General features: G+C 53.9%; 4 protein-coding genes across 4 annotated transcripts; 3 read left to right on the forward strand and 1 right to left on the reverse strand.

The window, feature by feature from the left end:
• Positions 1-159: 159 nt before the first annotated feature.
• Positions 160-434, forward strand: PHACADRAFT_194749 (uncharacterized protein; the record flags this gene model as incomplete). Its single annotated transcript, XM_007394944.1, has 2 exons — positions 160-221; positions 278-434. The coding sequence occupies 2 exons, from the start codon at positions 160-162 to the stop codon at positions 432-434; spliced, it is 219 nt and encodes a 72-aa protein (XP_007395006.1).
• Positions 435-1804: 1370 nt separating this feature from the next.
• Positions 1805-5652, forward strand: PHACADRAFT_254776 (uncharacterized protein). The gene is made up of 17 exons (XM_007394945.1): positions 1805-2245; positions 2307-2652; positions 2706-2836; positions 2889-2933; positions 2987-3104; positions 3151-3182; positions 3237-3334; positions 3387-3563; positions 3634-3681; positions 3740-3952; positions 4004-4289; positions 4346-4402; positions 4455-4687; positions 4744-5050; positions 5102-5213; positions 5267-5496; positions 5553-5652. Exons 2-17 carry the CDS (start codon positions 2427-2429, stop codon positions 5595-5597), a joined length of 2358 nt encoding a protein of 785 aa, XP_007395007.1. The 5' UTR covers positions 1805-2245; positions 2307-2426; the 3' UTR covers positions 5598-5652.
• Positions 5653-7123: 1471 nt separating this feature from the next.
• On the reverse strand, positions 7124-12338 carry PHACADRAFT_208320 (uncharacterized protein; the record flags this gene model as incomplete). The annotated part of the gene is made up of 10 exons (XM_007394946.1): positions 11302-12338; positions 11001-11243; positions 9787-10946; positions 9010-9733; positions 8728-8951; positions 8637-8672; positions 8513-8580; positions 8372-8450; positions 7195-8312; positions 7124-7141 (listed from the first exon to the last, which is right to left on the reverse strand). The coding sequence occupies exons 1-10, from the start codon at positions 12047-12049 to the stop codon at positions 7126-7128; spliced, it is 4416 nt and encodes a 1471-aa protein (XP_007395008.1). The 5' UTR covers positions 12050-12338.
• Positions 12339-19660: 7322 nt separating this feature from the next.
• PHACADRAFT_194752 (uncharacterized protein) lies at positions 19661-19931 on the forward strand (the record flags this gene model as incomplete). Its single annotated transcript, XM_007394947.1, has 3 exons — positions 19661-19699; positions 19762-19792; positions 19843-19931. 3 exons carry the CDS (start codon positions 19661-19663, stop codon positions 19929-19931), a joined length of 159 nt encoding a protein of 52 aa, XP_007395009.1.
• Between the last annotated feature and the right edge of the window lie 727 nt (positions 19932-20658).

Below are 20658 nucleotides of genomic sequence, written 5' to 3' on the forward strand. Positions count from 1 at the left end.
ACCGTGCCTTACCACCTTAAATGGGACTACCAGCGTCGTGATGCCTGTACGCTTCTTCACTAAAGCCAGTCAGATGCACGTGCGAGCACATCGTCTCTTACCAAGACGGAACGACAGAGTGGGGCTGACAGTGGGTTTTGGAAGGCTGTCAATGCTGAGATGAAGGAGCTTCATCATCAGAAGAACCTTGGTACAAACTACGAGAGCGACGGGTGGGTTAAGTATGTGTCCCGTGGTGTTATAACTTTGATATACTGCTGACATCTTGGATGGATAGGTGGCGAGAAGATATGATAGCTCAGGACGAAAAGGATTTCCCTGAAGGTAATCTAGGTGGTGTTTTCCTTGAGGACGACGACGACAACGTTCCGGCCCTGTCTATGAGGGGCGAAGGTACCAGCGAGCTTGACGATGAGTTTTTCTCCGGCCCGTAGCCTGTTATTCCGGCATCTATTGCAGCTTACTACCCGAGCTGAGATCATACATGTGTTCTAATGTAGTCTCCTACTGTTCAATGTGGACTTCTAAGTACGGAATACAACTCGAACGGACGTGTGCTCTGAGGCCTGAGGCTCTGTGGGCGCCAAACTGTGGTGGGGAGATCTCGGATCGGGCGTATTTCGCATTGGCCAGAATCATGATTTCGGTCGGACGAATCTCAGACAAAAACCAACGCTCAAAGATCACGATTCCCCGAATCACAAAATCCGCCAGATCTTGAGCCCCACAGTCTCATCCGTGCAGCTGTGTATGAGAGAGCGGCACCGAGGTCTGGACGTTGATCGTCAATGTCGATCACTACTCTCACGCGATTTACAGTGCTTTTCACGTTGAGCGTGTTGAGCGTGGGCCTGAGCTACTTTCTTGCGCCGAAATATGTGCATATATCGCGATATTCTATCATAGCTGCGGACCCGGAAGAAACCGGATGCTGCTGGCGGTCGAGCCAGGTTCGTGTTCGTTGCTGCTCAGTATAATTTAATCTTACGGCTCCCTAAGACATCGCGACGGTTAGACTCGCTGCGTTCGGTCCGCAAGACGGGTTCTAACAGTGCCCGCGAGCGTATCGTGTCTTTAGAGCGCATGCGCAGGCTACCGCTGTGTTATTCCTGTTCAGTGGAATCATCGGCCGCCGTCGGTGCCCTTTTTCTCTCTCCGAGATTTCGAGCGCGAAGGGGCACGTGGGTTTTTGCAGGGTGACTCCCAAGTAGGCACGCCCTGGCCGGGTACGGCTATACTTCGACCCCCGCGACCACGGTAAGCTACCACCCCGAGGTCGATCCGACATGGTCATTTCAACAGTAGGGTGAAGGCTCTGCTCGAAGACAAGCTTCTTGCGATCTGCCAGGTAGAGACAGGCATGACATGCTATATGTCAAATGGCCAAGCTGATCCGCCCGCGTGTTTCTTGCAGTGCTGTTTCTGGATCAGAACGGACAAATTCTCGGCTGATATTGAACCTGTGGCGGTGGTGGCTCGATAGCGGCGTATGTTCTACTGCTTTTGTTATCCCAGACAACATTCATGCTTGCGCCATTCGTGGGTATAGATTCGCAACGGGATGATGCACATGCAGATCGGATGCAAAACCTCAGTGCCAAGCGGTTTTAGCAGTTGATGACCTGTGTTGCCGACAACATGCCGCGGGTGAGAATGATACCGGAGGCTAAAGTGCTAACGGAATTCGATATTAGGGGGTCGGTCGACAGCTTAAACGCTTACGCGGCAGCGTTGAACCACAGCGCTTTCCTGTTTAGTGGCTCGCAGGGCAAACGATCAACTCAAGGCTTGCGCCACAAGGTTCGCTTATGGGAAATTGACTGAGGTGGACCATGTGGGCCGTGGGTCGCTGCATACTCCACCCCGTACTATAAGGCCCGATGGAGCGTTCTCTGTCGAACTTCGAATGATCTGTCAAGAGAGATCTAATCAGCAGACGACTGGATTTCTCAAATTGGGTCACCATGTTCACAACGCGTGAAACATCAGTTCGATAACGGCGAAGTGGACAGACTGGATCTTTGCGCCGGAACGAGCGCGGCCGGTACAGTATACTGGTTCTACTCACACCGAGAACTATCCTAGGAGGCTTCGTCAGAAGACGGAGCGATTGCGGTCTCGAAGCTGCCAGTTCACAATCTCCGGATAGCCTCGACTGGCAGTGTAGGCACCGAATGGCGTCGGCAGAGAGTTGTTGTTGCAAATCGGCCGGCAGGCTACGGCAAATTGATAGCTTATTGGGCCCGTAAGTTCCTTATCACCTGCCGACACCCATGTGGAGGAACTCACCGTGGTGCCTGATCAAGAAACCTTCACTGGCCTCAAAGACGCTCCGTGATGCGCAATAAAAGCATCACCGCTGGTCATGCGACCTTCTGCCAGGCTGGTCTGTCCGCTCTGCCATTCCTGCAGCAGTAGCTCTAGCAATGGCTGCCATCTCGACGATGCCCGTGCTCCACGAGAAGAAGGCGCCTTCAGAAGGCTCCATTATCGACGAGAAGCTCTCTGTCCAAGACGATGAGATCGAGCTTGCGCCTGGTAGCACCCCGCTGGTCGACCTGAGGGCCGCCGCCCTCTCGGACAAAGTCGGCAACGTTTACGACAATGTCCGTGCGGTTGACCTGGGCACGAACGGCAAGGAAAGGCCGATTGGTGAGGACGTTGACGTCTCCTGCGTGCTGCTTTGCTGATTGTCGATCATACAGAGACCGACATCGACTATGCCGTCCGGCTGGTCTCGCTCGAGGACGACCCCTCCATGCCCATCTTCACGTTTCGCATGTGGTTTCTCTCTCTTGGCCTATCCTGCTTCGGTGCCATTCTTGGACAGATTTTCGTATGCATCCTTCCCCTGCTCGCACCTACCATCACACTGAGTGCCACCGTAGTACTTCCGACCACAGACCATCGATGTCAGCCAGCTGTTCTTGCAGGTTAATCATTACCTACAAGTCAACCGGCCACATGTACTCACTGTTCCCGATAGATTTTCGCCTACATTATCGGCAAGTTCATGGAAGAGGTCGTCCCTGGCCCTTTCGAGAACGCGCGTTTGAGGACCAAGAACAACCGGTTCTGGCGATGGTTGAACCCCGGCCCCTTCAGTATGTGCAGTTTCTAATGGGTGAATTACGCTAAGTGTGAGGTCAGATATCAAGGAGCATGTCGCTATCACGATCATGGTACATCCGTTTTCATCAGCTAGCTTTTGAACTTTTACTGACACGAGGGAATAGGCTTCTACGGCGTCCTCCTCCGCATTGGCCATCAGCGTTTTCGCCGCCCAGGACCTCTATTACAACGTCCGGCCCAACGTTGCGATCGGCATTTTCACGTGCGTTTGAACTTACAATCGTCCAGCAGCACACCACTAACGAGAGACCCAGCCTCATCGCCTCACAGCTCCTCGGGTACGGGCTCGCGGGCATTATGCGCGTCTTCCTGGTGTACCCGACCTTCGCTATCTACCCGATGCTCGTGCCGACCGTTCAGCTCTTCGACACCCTGCACCGCGGCAAGTCGGCCATCCTCCAAAAGAAGCGCATGACCTTCTTCTGGATCACGTGCGTTTTCACCTTTTGTTTCCCAACCCCAATTCCGAGTAAGCGGGTTGACTGATTACTGGTTCCGTAGCTGTCTTGTTATCTTTGTGTGGGAATGGATCCCCGAATACATTGCCCCGTACGTCACGCCATCTTTCGTAAAGTCAGGGTCCTGCTGACGACTGAGACATGGTCAGGACTCTCACCGGTGTCTCCATCTTCTGTCTCGCGAACCAGAAGAGCGCGTGGTTCACCCGCATTTTCGGTGGTGCGGCGGGTAATGAGGGTCTCGGCCTGTTCTCGCTCTCCTTCGACTGGGCCTACGTCGGCTCTGGCGGCGGCGCCATCGGCTCGCTGTTCACGCCGCTCTCAACGCAGCTCTCGTTGTACGGCGGCGTCGCTGTCTGCATGTACGTGTCATGTCACCGGTTGCGAGCACGCTGTTGACTCCGGAAACGTAGCGTTGCGTTCTGCGCATGCTATGCGCGGAACGTCTGGCACGCGCAGAACTTCCCTTTCCTGACGCAGCTGCTCTTCTACGAGAACGGGACGGAGTACGACCAGCTGAGCATCCTGAACCCAGACTACACGCTTAACTACCAGAAGCTCGAGGAACAAGGCCTGCCTTGGTACGCGGCGTCACAGCTCCTGTACTTGATCAGCCGCACGATGTACATTGGCGCCGCACTCACGCACTTTTTGCTGTGGCACGGCAAGACGGTGTATCAGATCATTCGTGACTCGAGGGTGCGTCTCCCTCGTGGAGCTTGGTTCGGAACAGAAGCTGACGTGTGCAATTAAAGACTAAGGAGACAGACGACCCGCACTACCAGAAGATGAAGATCTACAAAGAGGTCCCAGTGAGTGGCAACCTACAGTATCAGCTCGTGCATCTCCTGATTAAAGATTAAGTGGTACTGGTACATGGGCATGTTTGTCGTCACCGTTGCCATGGCCCTCGCCACCTGTTACACCGCCAAGAGCCAACTACCTTGGTGGGGTCTCTTCATTGCGCTCATTTTCTGCACGCTCTTCATCCCCATCATCGGCACGCTCTATTGCACGGTCGGATACGCGCCGAGCATCCAGAACCTGATCCAGATGATCGGCGGCGCTGTTGTCCCCGGCAAACCCGTCGCGAACATGTGCGTTCCCTTCCTCTCACATACTTTATCCATTCTGACAGCCTCGCGCCACGCAGGTACTTCACACTGTACGGCTACAACTCGCTCTTGCAGTCTCTCAACTTGCTTCGTGACCTCAAGCTGGGGCAATACTCAAAGATCCCGCCACGGGTAACGTTCACAGTGCAGACAATCGGGACGATCATCGGTGCGCTCCTCAACTTCGCGATCATGCGCACGGTCATTGCAAGTCATCGCGAGGTGCTACTCGACGTCCAGGGCAGCAACATCTGGTCCGGCCAGCAGGTCCAGTCCTACAACAGCGACGCCATCGCCTGGGGCGCCCTCGGTAAGCCGCTCTACGCAACTGGTACGCGCTATGGGGTGCGTCGATTCGTCCTCACAGATCGGTTATGGAGTGCTGACGTAGTGTAGTTTGTGCCGTACATGCTTCTCGCGGGCCTCGGCTTCCCGATCCCGCTCTGGCTCGCACACAAGCGATGGCCACGCGCCGGCTTCAATCACGTCTTCACGCCTATCCTCGTCGGTGCGTACACCCGTCTCTTTCCTTGCTATCCACGCCCTGACAGTTTAGTGCAGCGGAGCTCGGCTTCCTGAGCGTGGGCATCAACTCGGCAACGTTCATGTCCTTCCTGCTCGCGGTCTTCTCGCAATACTACCTACGCCGGTACCGCGCGACGTGGTTCCGCAAGTACAACTTCCTGCTCAGCGCCGCACTCGACGGCGGCACGCAGATCATGATCTTCGTCTACACCTTCGCCGTGGGTGGCGGCAGCGGCAAGGTCACGCCGTTCCCGACATGGGCCCTTGTGCGTCTCTCTCGTCTGTGCTTGTTATATGATGGTCGGCTGATGAGTGCGCGTAGAATCCTGTGGGCAACCCCGATTATTGCAAGCGGCTGTCGGACTGAGGGAAATTATACTAAGAAGCGCTGTGCGCGTGAATCTTGCTGTGCTTTCTGCGCCATCTAGCCCTGTATACTGGTCTCGTGTAATTCTAGTGTGCATGCATTCCCTGTAATTGCCACCAAGCGTGCCTGGTTCTAGCACTACCTAACCGGGATGATCTCGACGATGCCAGACGAGAAGCATGACGAATAGTGAGAAGCCAGCTGACCAGTCGTATTTGCACACAGCTACCTTGCTGATGCGTCTAACGCGCTTCGCGAGCCCAGTATGCACTAAGAAGTCACGGATCTCGCGTACGCCTATGTAGAAGCTCTCAGCAGCCTTCACAGGGTGGTAAGCACGGTTTTTTCTTGAAGAAACCCGGCCAAAATTGGGAAAACAAGAACCAATTGTTCCCCGGTTGTACATTGGGGTAAATTGGTGCGTAAATTGGTGCAAAATCGGCCAAAAGAGGCTGAAACGCGCAAAACTAGCGGAAAAGGAAGTTTTGTCTCCAAGTTTTCTCGAATGAAAACCGGTTAAACACAGGTTCTTGTTCGCCTAGCTTTTGGCTGGTTATGCGAGCCAAAAAACTGCACTTACCACCTAGCGCTTGGTGTTCAGCGAGAGGAGGTACAGCGGCCACTCTCTCCACGGCGACGGCATTATCTGCTTGTTTAGCAGCGCCAGACCGTACTTCTGGTATACCTGCACGTTGAGGTCCGCTGCACAAGACAGGGCTACCATATCGCCATTTATTATTATTATTATTATTATTATTATTATTATTTATCTTCAACTTTTGGGGGGAGGATACTGGTAGGCATCTGGCTCCAGCTCTGCATAAAAACAACGTTGCGCTACTCGAATGCAGCGTACATCCACGTGTCTCAATAGGTCGCCAATGCAGGCAGGCTACAGGGCGGGGACGGGGACTTGCAAAATCTCAAGAGGACGCCCAAACTGAACCAACTGCCAGCGAATGTTACACGGGATAACGACTGTCATGGTCATGGGGCTTGTCGCATGAACCGGCAGTGGCAAATGGTTCCTATTGTACTCCTGGGCTAGGTACATATGCGCGATCCGCTACTGCAGTATCAGCGAGGCTCGCGAAAGACCTGACTACACCCTGCTGATCTCCATAGGATGAGAGCTTCTGCCGATCAGTACAAGTGAGTTAAGGCCAGATATGACCCCGGCATACGCGGTTGTAGATGGATAGATATCTGAAGGAGATAGCGAACTTGCGTCGTATCACATGCTGTCACGGTTTTAACTTTTCAGGGCTCTTGGGGATTTATAGTCTAGATTTCACTACATAGCGCACATCGCTGTAGCCTTTGGAGGTCGACTGGCGTAAAATAACACATGGATAACAATAACACGATCAATCAACTCCAGCCTAGTATGCAATTTGGGTATACAGTGTGTAATATACTACGGTATCAAGGTGATTTGATTATGAATAGAAAGTAATGCGCTCAGTCTCAGTCTTGCTGAAGAAGGCTAGATAGGGGTCAAAGTTAATGTAAGGATAGGCTAGAGGTATCAAATATAGCGCATTCTACACGTGCAAGCACATTAGCAAAATCCGTGTGCACCAACAAACATACTCACCTCACAGATAGGATACCCCAGGTGGCAACGCGGTATCCTATAATGACTGCGATGGATATAAGGACAAGGTGCCAAGTGCTAGCATGGAATCCGAACAAGTCCAACACTTGCTGTCCAGTCGCGGCAGTACACTCGCCGTTCGTAATGGTATCTGGCGGACAGTTGAACACCTTTCCCTGCATCTCGTTGATGAGCTGCGTTCGCGCTCCGTACTTCATCGGGAAGATCCACGCAATATCCTGGAGAAATCTAGCAATCGACGCGGAAAGGATGCTGCTAGCCTGCGAGCCGACAACGAGGAAGACGGAGACGAGGGACATGGAAAGGCCCATGGTGTCGAAGAACGACGCGAAGGCGATACCGACACTCTCGCCGAAGCTGAGCTGTATCCAGACAGAAACAGTAAATTCGAAGTAGATCCGTGCGTTGCTTTGCATACCCGTAGCGACGTTCATGATGACGGAAAACAGAAGGGCGGAGATGAACTCAGGGACGATAGCGAAGATGGTGAATGCCGTGATAAATGTGGCGCTCGAATACCGCCCACCAGCCGATTTGTAGTCGTGGAAGAAGACGGTCTTCTCCATCGGGTAGAGTGCAGCCAAGTTAGCGAAGCCGGCATAAGCAAGCGTGGTGGTACATTCTTCAACCAGACCAATGCGGTCTTGAGCACCCGTTGGACCGTTGGACAGTCGCAGGAAGAATAAGAAGAAACAGATAGCTAGGATCGGGGCCTGGGTCCACCTGGTCCAGAAGATATCCGGCTGTCTCCAGCTGTTGCGGAATGTTCGATCGAGGACGACAGGAAGTGCAATCCATATGGGCGTGTACTCCGGACGATCTTCTAGCTCTATAGGTATGTCGGCGACTGCTTCTTTGGAGGTGGCGGATTTGCTAGCTGCGTAATCAAGCATTTTGTCTTGTCGGGTCTTCCAGGACTCGACCAAGAACTTGACACGAGCCGAAGTCTGTTCTTGCCTAGCTTGTCCACGTACGTCGACCGAGATTAAATCCATACAATAGTCCGACGGATTGTAGAACGGAGGGCAGACGTAGCCTACCAACGCAAAATGGGGAAGTAGTTGCTCTCGAGGACCTTGATAGACAACGTTCCCTTGCTGCATTGGCCGCCGATCAGAAAATGAAACCAAGCACTATTTCACCAAGATAATAATACCTTGGCTAGAACTACGAAGTTATCGACCATGTTATAGATGTCGCTGCGGGGCTGGTGCAGGGATGCTATCACAGTCCGCCTGAAAAATAAAAATAAAAAAGTTTAGAATGGTCTCGACGCTGTATACACCTTGAGACTCACCCACTGCGGGCGATACCCTGAAGGGCTTCCATCACGTTTCGCGCTGTGTTGGCATCCAGACCGCTGGTCTGCCCAGTCTATCAGACACGATCATTTGACCGCCGAAGGCAAAGGATGTGCATACGGGTTCGTCAATAATGAGTACCGCGGGGTCATTGATCTATCCAACCTTCCATCAGCATGTCATACGACGGCGAACGCACCAAAGACTGTACCATTTGACACGCTAACGATAGCCTGCGCTTCTCTCCACCCGATATCCCCTTCAGTAACTCGCCGCCGACCATTCCATCAGCACAGTCCCGAAGACCGAGCATCCTCAGAACTTCTTCCGCACGAGCGATCTTGTGCTTGCGACTGACTGTGCTGGGCAGCTTGATCATCGCCGCGAACCGGAGCGTCTCTCGTACGGTCAACGCTGGCAGGTGATAGTCGTCGTCTGCATCTTCCCGTCAGCACAACGGACACAAGAACGCCAATGTAATCTATTCACGTACCTTGCTCTACGAAGGCACATATATGTCTTGTGCGGCTCGATACAGGTACACCATTGAGCTTGATCTCTCCATGCCCCTCAAACGAGCTAAGTAGCCCACCCTTTATCGGCCACCCAGCACACATCCGCAGGAACGTACTCTTCCCCGACCCGCTGGGTCCCATGATCACCGATACCTCACCGCTCGGAAACCGCGCACTAACATCTGCCAGGATCGGCGTCTCGACGCGCTTGAACGATGGAAGCGTCCGGCGGACATGGAAGAGTCCGACGTGCTCGGCGGTGACGTCGACGCGCGCCCGCACGATGTCGATCTCCGCCTCGCTGATCTCTTTGCCCTTGACATCGCTCGCAACGCGCTGCGCGTGTCGCGCACCGCCGGGCTTCCACACCGTAAGCAAGAAGCACGAGAAGGCTGTGATGACAAGCAGGAATCCCAGGTTGCCGAGGAACATCGGCCACAGTGGCTCCGTGGGTGAGATGCGCAGGCCACGGAGCACGTTGTTGCCCGAGCACTGTGCGAGTGCGGGGCCGGTGACGCCTTGGCAGGAGAATGTGCGGTTGCGGAACTGGGAGATGACGACGATGCGGAAGGAGAAGAAGTGAGGGGAGATCCAGCGGAACCAGCGAATCCAGCCTGGGACGTTGACGACCAAGTAGCCTGGGGAAAGGCTGAAGAAGATGGAAGGAACGTTCCCGAGAACTGATGCCCGTGCGAAGCTACGCTACATCACAAAATCAGTGTGGAGTGTGCGACAGGATGGTGTATGTAGTTCACCTCGATGCTAGCTGAAAACAGCGACCACGCGATTCGGGAAAGTTGGACCAAGACCATATCGATGATGAATATGCCGAGGTTGTAATGTAGATCGTCTCGACGCATGTTGGAGATGAAGTAAACCAAGATCGAGAATATAGAGGGGGCAATGACGTTCATGGGCAGCCACGCAATGAATTCAGACAGAATCCACGCCACAGGCGAATACAAGCTGTCTTCTTGTTCCCGGTCGAAGACGACGAGTGAATTGCACCATTTGAACGTCCAAACGATCTGAGTCAAATAGGCGTATGCTGGCACCACCTGAAATGCGAGGCTCTTCAGGCTCTGAATGTCGTTCGGCTGGTCGCCAAGCTGGAAGTAAGTGACGCCCATGAGTAAACCCACGAGGATGGCCTGCAGGAAGTGCCCAACAAGTTCCAGATAACCGCGGGTCATGTTACGAAATGCGCGGGGAACGAGGATAGTAGTTTGTTGGAGTACATTGGGACGCTTGCTGGTCGTTGTTGTCGGAGACACATGGACAGCCGGCTTCTCTGAGTCTAGCGTCGTAGAAGAAGCTCCGAGTCCAGGGAACGGCGGGCCGCCTAACACGTCTTTCTCGGCATCAATAGTCTCCTTCTCCCCCCAGTACTGCACAGGCTGATCAAGGCGGAGCTCTTTGCTCTCGCACTCATTGTCTTCGTCCCGTATGTCAACGATGGAGGCGTCGGTCCGGACATCGAGCGGATTGGCGCGTTCCGGGTGCTGGTAGCCGAGTTGTAAGAAGTGAGATAGGCAGTTTGATGTGCGACCACGAGCGTCTCGCACGTTCCTCTCGGCATCAATAGCCTCCTTCTCCCTCCAGCACTGGACAAGCCGATTGAGGCGTTCTTTGCTCTCGCGCTCGTTGTCTTCGTCCCGTGTGTCAATGCTCGAGACGTCGATCAAGAAATCGAGCGGATTGGTCCGTTCCGAGGGCTGGAAGCCGAGCTGAGAGAAATAGGGTAGACAGTCTCCTGTGCGACCAGAGTAGACGACTGATCCATGCGACATTAGAAGAATACGGGAAAATAGCGTGAAGGCGTCGGATCGCGGCTGGTGCAGCGACAGAATGACTGTACGCCCGCGTTTCGCTAGGCGATCAAGGGTCTCAAGGAGCTGGAACGCGGTGAATGAATCTTCGAAAGAAAAATGTCAGACAGCCTCAGCGTGGCGAGCAAGACCCAACTCACCGAGACCGGTCGTAACCTCATCGAGAATAATCACGGATGGGAAACTAACAAGGACACAGCCAATAGACAGCCGACGCTTTTCCCCACCGGAGATCCCCTTCCGGCCTGCGCCGCCTACCATCGTGTTCGCGGCATCTGCAAGACCGAGCTCTTGAATCGTTTGTTCGACGATCAGGCGTCTTGTTTCGCTGTCGACAGAAGAAGGCAACCGCAACTTTGCGGCATAGGTCAATGTCTCTCTGACTGTTGTGGCACAATCAGGACATGCCACTCGACGTAATCAGCTACGAACTGGACGCACCCGTAAGATGAGGCAGAAGGTAGTCGTGCTGTTTCACGAAACCGACGACCTTGCTCATGCCTTTGAAGTGACCCTCGCCGCCCTTAGGGTGCGCACCATCTTGTCCCCCGCTGTGAGACGGAGTGATCGAAACATGTCCCTCGGCGATGGGTAGATCCCTGAGTCGGGCAGCCATAGCGTGCAGCAGCGTTGTTTTCCCCGACCCAGACCCGCCGATGATGGCCATGACCTCTCCGCGGTGGACGACGGCGTTAACATTGCGGATGATGAGCCCGTCGCCGGCGCTGCCAGTGACATTCGCGTTAGACTCTTTATCCTTCGAGTTCCATCTGCGGACAGTGTCGGTGACAGCCCGAGGAATGGGGATTGGGATGGGCGTGGGGATGTGTGCGCAGAATGTAGGAATGGCAATGGAGAGGTTGGTGACGACGACGTCGTACGAAGGCGGAGGGGGCAAAGCAAGTAATGCGTTCTGTTCATCCGGAGGACTCGCTGGATGCTGCAGAGTAGGCCGTGCATCTAGCCACGGCATTGCAAGGCTAGGCTCGCTATCCTTCGCGCTGCCCGTCTGCTTTTCGCTCCCCTCTGTCCATGTTCGTACCAAAGCGGTCCCCACTGAGGAGCCTTTGGTCCGTACGCTTGGAGTAGGAGTTCTTGGGGGTGGAATCGAGTCTTGTGCTTGAGCCTCGAGGTCGAACTGGGTGCTTGACATCGGCTGGACTGTCTTGTCGCGTTGTGGTGGTTCCATCGTCGAGCTGCAGCCAAGCTGAAGCTGATCCTAGTCGATTCCACGTCTCCTCCGACATTCTTGTATCTCATGTATTATGCACCGTATAAACATCTCATGCCCCCGAAACAGGTTCGCCTTCTCTTGGCACCCTCCACTCTGATGGGTTGAAGGCGCGCATAGAAACAACTCTTCAATCGGTTCCTGCCCATCATCGGGTTTAATGTCGATGCTGTCACGATGACAATTACGCTTCCCGAGACCAAACGGCTGGAACTTGACAGAACCTGTCGGTGCCATTAATTCATGCATTCACCACGTCTGACGATCGCCGCCGTGCACTGCATGAATGGCAGAGGCTGCTCGGCTGGACCAACTGGGAAATCAATGTCCAGCCGCTTCTTCGTCCGGCGTTACAATCCTCCTACGATAAACTCAAAGGCAAGGCTGACAGACCTTGGTCCCGCATTTATCTTAACAGGCGGACGAAGCGCGATCTTGTCTGGATCGTTGATCATCTGGAGCACCACTGTGAGGTATACATCCTTGGAAACCCGCGCTTGGAGCCCATCAGACATATGCCAGGAAGGTGGCCCCCATTAGAGCGCAGAGAGAGACCGCCAAGGAGATGAGGATCTGTAACGGTTTACAGATCAGATTTTAGATCAAAACGAGCTCGGCATATCCGGCATGTCAGCGGAGCCGTTGTGTCGGAACAGCGGACGCGGCTGCAGATGGCCGATCTGAAGGGGGAGGGTCGGCCCCGGCCACTAAAGAAACAGTATGCGGCCAATTTTCACTGCATCAGCACAGGTTGTACAATGAAAGCGGGTGCGTTGCCATGCCCGAATGGAGCCGGCGAAGCCGTCACTCAATTAGGCAAACACTAGTCTCGTCCCCAGCCATTCTAGCGCGCCCGGACTTCGCCGGTCGGAGACTGCGTCGGACATCAATGGTGATGTGCAGTCTCTCGCTAGAATGTCTGGTCCACTTGGATCATCCGGGGGGGCCTCATTCGCACGTGATCTACACGCTCCCTGAGGAAGTGACCGCCTGCGCACCGCCAAGTTGCTGGTGATGAGTAAGGCGTTCGTGTATGCAGTCAGACATATATGTAAAAGTGCCTCTGATATATTCTTGAGTACATTTGTGTTTTTATAAGCCCCCTGCAACGGAGAGTACCACTGCAGCCCAAATAGCCGCCAACGGCAGGCTACGGGCGCGGTATGTGTGCGCGTCAGTCACGTGCGGACGAGACCCCCCCGGATGATCCAAGTGGACCAGACGCTCTAACGAGCCAGTGCACTTTGCTTTCAAAGTCCGATGCACTGGCCGACAGTGTTTACACGTCGGAGTTAAGAGCGGATGGAAACGAGACTAGGCAAACACTCGCGTGCAAAGTTTTGTCTAGTTGTTTGTTCTGCTCCATGTCAGCTCTGAAAGTAAACAAAACTCCAAAAGAGAAATTCGTGGAGAAGCGGTCCACGGACATCCCAAACATCTGTACCTGAGTGACAGATATTACTGGACTGAGATATACTGCCAGCTACCGGGTAGCATGCTGGGCAAAGTCTGGACGGTAGGCAGGCTCATCAGGTCACCCAGGCGGCATCTAAGACACCGAATCTCTAAGATCTACTGCGGCGGCGGAGCAGGTGGAGCCTCCAAGTGTGAACCTCAAACGAGCATAGTAGCGGTCTATCGTTTCTTCGGTAGCCTGCAAAATCAGGCTATACAGACTGCTTTTAACTCCGATAAAAGTGCTTAATGAGCGTCCACCCCGCTTCACGCTGTGCTCGCGCCGTGTCATTTGTATCCCACCTCCTCTAACCTCCGTATACCAGGACGAGCGCCAGCTAAATGCTAAAATATCAAGGTATGATAAATGCATACGATTTTAGGTGGTTATTTTTGCTAACGAAACTGTATGCAGACGTGAAGGTCGGGGCGACAAAGGCGGTTTCGATTGTAGACGATGGCAGCTGCACGCTCCCCACTGGCATCCACGATTACATGGGCTATTGTAGCATATGAAATGCAGTAAGGCTGCTGTGAATAGCATTTTTGGTCTCCTGCAGTAGGAAGAGGTGGCTGAGGCCTGTAGCGAGGACTCAGAACGCGCACATTGAAGGTAAAATTAATTTTAAACTCTGACCTATACCTATTCAAATGTGATAAACAGGTACAAAGGCGTTATGGTTTTACAGCTTGTACAGAATCAGACGAACAAATCATTGAAGCTTCGATTTAGTGTTCATCTGTATCTTCAGATTGCTTACGGGAAAGCATCCACTAATATCACCGAGCGCAGTTGAGACAGAGGAGCGCATGGACACCGCCAATCCGTCCTGTTTCAAGAACGAGACTCGAACGGGATAGGCACGCCACGCGACGCAAGGTAGGAGAGAAAAGGGCGCTGTAGGATCAATGCCGTCAGTCCTGCGCGCGAAAATAGCCTCAGAGCTAGCAAAGTAACGGTCCGCCTTGTGCGCAAGCAGAACGCGACTAAAACTTGTGGTGTTGGTAGAGACAGAGCGTCGACGGATCAGCTTCAATGCAGGAGGAGCGAAGAGAGACATCGTCGGGCAAAACGAGTTCACGGTGCAGTCCAAAAAACCTAACGAACGCCAAGGTGACAAACAAGAGATCGTCATGACTCAGAGATCCACGCTCGACTTGACCGACAGGAGATCCTCCGGGGTTGAGGGTCTTCGGCGTTTTGAACTGCTTCTCGCAGTGTCGTACAGGAAATAGTTTGTATATGAGAGCGCTCGAGAATCGAGCGCGGCGCGTTCCTCCGAGGTTCACTGGACCACGACGTTGGGTCGAGCTATCTCGGCGTTCGTGCGATTTGAGGGAGGGAGAGTAGCGAGTCGGTGTCGATGAATGCAAAGTTAGTGACGGTGGGACTTGCTGCGTATCCGGCAGACAACTTAGAGGGCGAACGCTGCCCGTTCTCACCAAGAGAACTTCAGTTGGATGGGCACTCAAGAGCTGCGGGCAAACAACAGGTATATATCTCAGGTACTACTACTGACGTAGCCGAGAAGGAAAACACACGTTGCGGGGCAAGGTCTCTCTACTCTAATTCTCTACGGGCTACTACCTATATATTCTCAGGCCGTTTACCTTCGTTTTGATCCTCGCATTCGAGGGTGGTCCCTACAATCCGCCTCCGTCTGGTTCGAGAACGTCGCACTTTGCTTCCGACGGACTCGCAGAACAGACGACGCATTGCGCTACCTTCCCACGCGCTGGTCCGTGCGCTGCGCGGTGAGTTTCGTTCGTCGACGCAAAGTCGATGTCTGACAGCAGCCAGCAAAACAGCGCGTGGCGAGCCGCGACCGCAGGATAGAAAGGTTCAAGCTGGCTGCAGATGCCCGAACAGCGGGTCTCGACCGAGCCGGGCTTGATAAAGTGAGACATGTACTCAAACGACGGGGGTGTAATTAAGACGCACGTGGTCCTCACGGAACGCAGCGACCGGGACATTACGGTGGATAGATAGCCATGGTTCAATGTCTCGGCGCAGGGGACGATCTGCCGAGGTGCCGGTGATGGCTAGTCACGGCGAGTGTCACAGGGAGTGTGCAGCAATGGAGGGACACCGGACACTCGGACGATTCGCATAAGACGAGAGAGGCTTCACGGATATGTCACTACTCACGGACGGCACCCCGGCTTCCATGCCGAAATCGAACCATGGCTATCTATCCACCATAGGACATGACTGGCGAGTCTACAGATCGAGTGGAAAATAATGGGCATCGCAGAAGGAGACGTACGATTGGAGGCGTGAAGCGTAAGCTTTGTGAGTTGACTTGTCCAAGGCGAAACCAAACAATTGCGCGCTCGCGAACAAGCTTCTCAAGAGACCTGGGACGCCTGGTGGGAATGCCCAGCTTTGCTGATGCATGTTCTGAAGGTAGCAGGCAGAAGGGACCTCATTGAATGCGGGGAATACGATCTCGGGTTGCGCATGAATACTTGTCCATGCGGCAAGCGTGATGTGAGCACGTGCGGGGATCGTTTAGCTCCGCGTCTTCGCGATACACATTCTCCACGTAAGCTTATACACGGCGTACGTCACTTCCTTTCTCACCTGCCCGCTGTACGTGTCGATAAGCGCAAGCCGTCGGAACTAACTTGAATAGCCAGGCTGAACGGTGTGCCAAGGGGACCTGCGAGGTTCGAAAACGTGAGATGGTCTGTAACGGGCATGACCGAGGACACAAGACGTGCATTGCGGACTCAACTGGCAGAGTTCGTCATAGCCGGCGGGCTCTTCGCCTCGTAACTAGTATGTCGCATGAAAGCTTGCTGGACACTGCAGCGGTGTAGGGATTCCATAAGTCTTTTTCACGCCTAAGAGTAAGCCGAGACGTATGTGTAGGACGACGAGGCTATACCGCTGCTGTAAAAGCCGTGCAGGGATTATGACAAGGCTTGAGGCAGCAGGCGATGTGTGAAAAGAAGATAAGTATTTTATGTTCCGGCTCGATATGGTAGCCTGATTTTGGATCAGTCGGCCCTAATGGTTATTGTGTTCAATCGTATTTCAGCAATGACCGGTGAGCACAAAAGCACCTGCAGAGCGCACCTGGCTGACAAGTAGCTATGTGATATCCGAACTGAACCAACTGTACGTTTAGTCAGCGAGTATTGTACCCAAATTGCACCGGACGGCGACTGTCATGGGCCTCGTCGCATGAAACGGCGGTGGCAAACTATTCTCATTGTGCTTCGGGCTAGGTACATATGCGCGAGCCGCTGCATCAGCGAGGCTCGCGAAAGACCGGACTACACCCCGCCAATGTCTATTGGATGAAAGCTTCGGACAAGTGAGTCAAGACCGAATATGACCCCAGCATAAGTACGCGGTGGTCGTCGCCCTCGGAGACGCCCTCCCTGTCCTGTTGATATTGACATCCTTGCCGTCTGGTGACCGCGGTCCAAAGCGAGAGCGCAGACCGAGAGGGACGCGAGTGTGGGGCTTGGAGATCGAAGTCGGCTGATCAGGTCGAGCAGCCGAGCGATGCATCGCTAACGCGGCAATCGTGACCATCGAGTGCTAGTATATGCAGATCTGCAGGGCAGCCTGAGGCCGCAGTGAGAATGGTGGCAGTAGTCAAGGGGCAAAAAGACTTACCAAGACAACATATTCCCTACAGAACCGTAGCTGTGAGGCTTGTGCGTGTGATTGATTCACGAGGCCGAGTGCAAGGAGGCCAGCAGGCTGTCGGGACTCTTGACGTAGTCTGTAGCCGAGAATGAGACGTATTGCGTGCATGAACGGGCAGAAGAGGACATACACAGTGCTTCAAATAGTGCCAGCGGTTCGTTGGCGCGATGGCACGCTGGCAGAAGGACGGTTCTCAGTGAACTCGACGCAGGAGGGCGATTCCCGTGTTGTCGTGACGTAAGTGCTTCCTAGCAAGCAGGAGTGGCAGTTGCAGAACGTGCGCTGTGCGAGGTCGTAGCTAAATTTAGCAAGAAAAGCGCACAGGTCAGAATATAACCACGCACCTTGGCTCCCTGGGTCCAGTGGCATACTGCTCTCCTGGTGCGTACCGCCTATGCTCAGGTTCAGCTCAGGTCCGCCCAGATGTAGCCGCGTCGTTGACGTTGATGCCCGTCTGGGTGGGTGGCTGCGAAACAAGCGAGGGGCTGCATGAGAGATTTCACAACGATGTGCTTCACGAGCACGAGATGGCAGTAGAGGGAGTTCTTGGGACGACGGCGGCTGGCGAGATGGTACATATATTGGGCGTCTGGTACACCTGGCGCCCGAATCGCGATCACATGCCAGCACTTACAGCGTTGCGGTTCTGACATACCCTTCGCCAAAAGACTATCTTTCTGCAAGCTGCAGTCAATCTGCCCGGATATCTGTTGGAAAACTCCTGCTTGCTCGGGTCGTTATCACCGACGGACATCTCTGCGGCCCCTTTACGCCTTCCTGTACACCGACCGGTGTTGAGGCGAAGATGGGCCATATACTGTACACCCGAATATCCTGCTTAATATTCTCTCTGAGACAGCTGCATGCTGTATTCTGTAAGATGTACGTCAAACATTACGGACAATGTTCAACGTTCCCGTCGATCTGATGTCGGTTCGTAGGTGCGGAAGTCGTCCCTTGCCGCCTTCCGCCATTTGTTTGGCCGCACTTGATTCGACGAGAATAACAACAGATACGCTTATTTTGTTGTCATGTGAGGGAGCATGTCCTAAGAAGAGCATGTGATCGAATGAATCATCTATGCGAGATGGCGCACAGAACCTTTCCGGGGATGGTGGGGATGTCAATTCTAGACACGGACTAGCCAGTGCCAGGGCGTAGCAATACGAAAATCACGTACGCAATTCCTCTGCATACCCCCTGGATCGCCGTGACTTGCGGCTTGGCCCAAGAGTGGCAACAAATGTAAGTGGGTTGGTTCCGCGGTCGAAGCCAACGCTGGCTCACCACAATAATTAGGCAGCGATATTGTATATCTGCCTGAAATTCGTGCAAGTGCTTGAATCTTTATTCTGCGCGAGGGCTTCGCCGGCTCCACGACCTGTGTCCCTGGTATCGTCCGCACCGCCACCAACAATTATAAGAAAACTTCTCCAGTTGCTTATGACCTTATGGCTCGCAGTATCTTTCGGCCCACTCCCAGCACATTACCGGCTCCTCCTCCTCAGCTCCACCAAGCGGAAATGCGACGCACAGTTCTCCTGCGCCCTCTAGCGGCGCACCGCCCAGTGCCGATCGTCTGCGTTTTGCGGGTGTTAGCATCGCCGGTCTCGACTTTGGCTGCAGCATGGACGGCTCGCGCATGGCCAACAGCACGTGGTCTATTCTGCTCGAGCACCGCGGCTACGATGGCACAATAAAGATGCAGCGCTTTCGACGACGACAGCTTCGGCGTCTTCTGTCACCCTGTCGGCTGGCAGTTCCTCACCGACGGCGTGCTCACTGACACACTCGACGGCTGACACACTCAGTGAGGATAACTTCTAGGAGCGCAATAGCCTTATCCAGGCTTTCTTGGCTACCGACGCAAGCTGCATCGTCAATGTGCACAGCTATGCTCGCTGGAATGGGTAGGTGACTTGTGTTCTCCGCGTTATATTGTACTCCCTGAACTGACGTCTACTTTTAGATTATCGGCCAAAGTGCTCCAAGCAATGAGATCTTCGCTTCACTCTGGGGCAGTATCGCAAGCTAATACGTCGACAATGACCAGATCATTTTCGGAGTGTAAGTCGTCTCAGTGTCCTTCATCCTGACTCGGACGTTCATTCTGTGTTAGCATGATCGAGCCCATGATATCCCTGACATCAATATCTGGGTGAGATCTATCCAGGCCGCTGTTACCGCCACCCGCCAGGCAGGCGCAGCGACGCAGCTGATCCCGCTCCCGGGCAATGACTACACATCCGCCGAGACCTTCATCTCAGACGGCTCCATGTCTGCCCTCGGCAATGGACTTCACAAACCTCGTCTTCTGCGCCCACAAGCACCTTGAGTCGGAAACCTCACCTTCTGCGCCCACAAGCACCTCGAGTCAGACCACTGGCACGTTCTTCGCCGGACTTGCTCGAGATGGATGCTAATGGACTGCGTGACCAGCAACATTGACGATGGCTTTGGCCTGCTTGCGACCTACTTGCGTGGCCACTGTGCGTTCAACACCGAGACCGGCGGCAGAAACACCGACCCGTGTGCGACGCACCTCTGCTAGCGAATTGCCTTTGTCCAGCAGAACTTTGATGGTGCGCCCGTTTCTGTCACGGATGTAGCAACGGCTGACGAGGGTGTGCAGTCTTCCTCGGCTATGTCAGCAGGGCCGCAGACCACTTTGACTCAAGCTACGCCCTCCGCGAGGTCCCAACGGACACCAACGGTGTCTAGGCTGATGCATCGCTTGCTTGGCACCATATTAATTCTGAGAACGGCGGATTCCTCTCAGACCTTCAGATGTTTGCCGTGTTTTACTCGGAGCTGTACTCTGGCATCGACGAATTGCATGCATGCTTCTACCCGGCAGTTTCGCGAGCGCCGAGAGTGAGAATGGACGATTGCTGACATGCCTCTGACTATCCGGCTCGAGGAGGCACAAGGTCAGTCCGTTTCGCCTTTACCGTGATCTCCGGACACTGACGCGAAGTTCAGGCGTCCTGTGTGCTAGTCATGAGTCCTGTCTACTAACATTTGCTCCAGCTGGCTTGGCTGCAGAGGCGTGAGCGTTCTCCTGGATATTGCCGCCGCATGTGTCGCACGCAGTAAGAAGCCAAGCTTGACTTGGTAAACGACTGTCTCTTGACATAGGTGAAAGACACGAAGGGGACCCTTACCCCTGCGACTTTTGTGCTTTGAATTGTCTCCACCAAGGCGTCGACTCAGGTATAGCAGCAACGTATTGGCCATGCTGCAATAAAACAACCGGCTGATGAACTAGCTTTGTTTCCAGGTAGTACTGTTGGTTACGAGCGCTGAGGTTTGGAATCCAAATTGTGAAGACTTCGCCATAGCTATCGTTGCAGAGCTAGACAGGCCCCACCACTTGCGTGTCCTGTGGCTTTTGCAGCGCGCGAGCTCAACAATCGTACATGGCAAGATTTTTGTTGTTGTCTAGATT

This window comes from Phanerochaete carnosa, assembly GCF_000300595.1.
Source record: "Phanerochaete carnosa HHB-10118-sp unplaced genomic scaffold PHACAscaffold_4, whole genome shotgun sequence".
Lineage (NCBI taxonomy): Eukaryota > Fungi > Basidiomycota > Agaricomycetes > Polyporales > Phanerochaetaceae > Phanerochaete > Phanerochaete carnosa.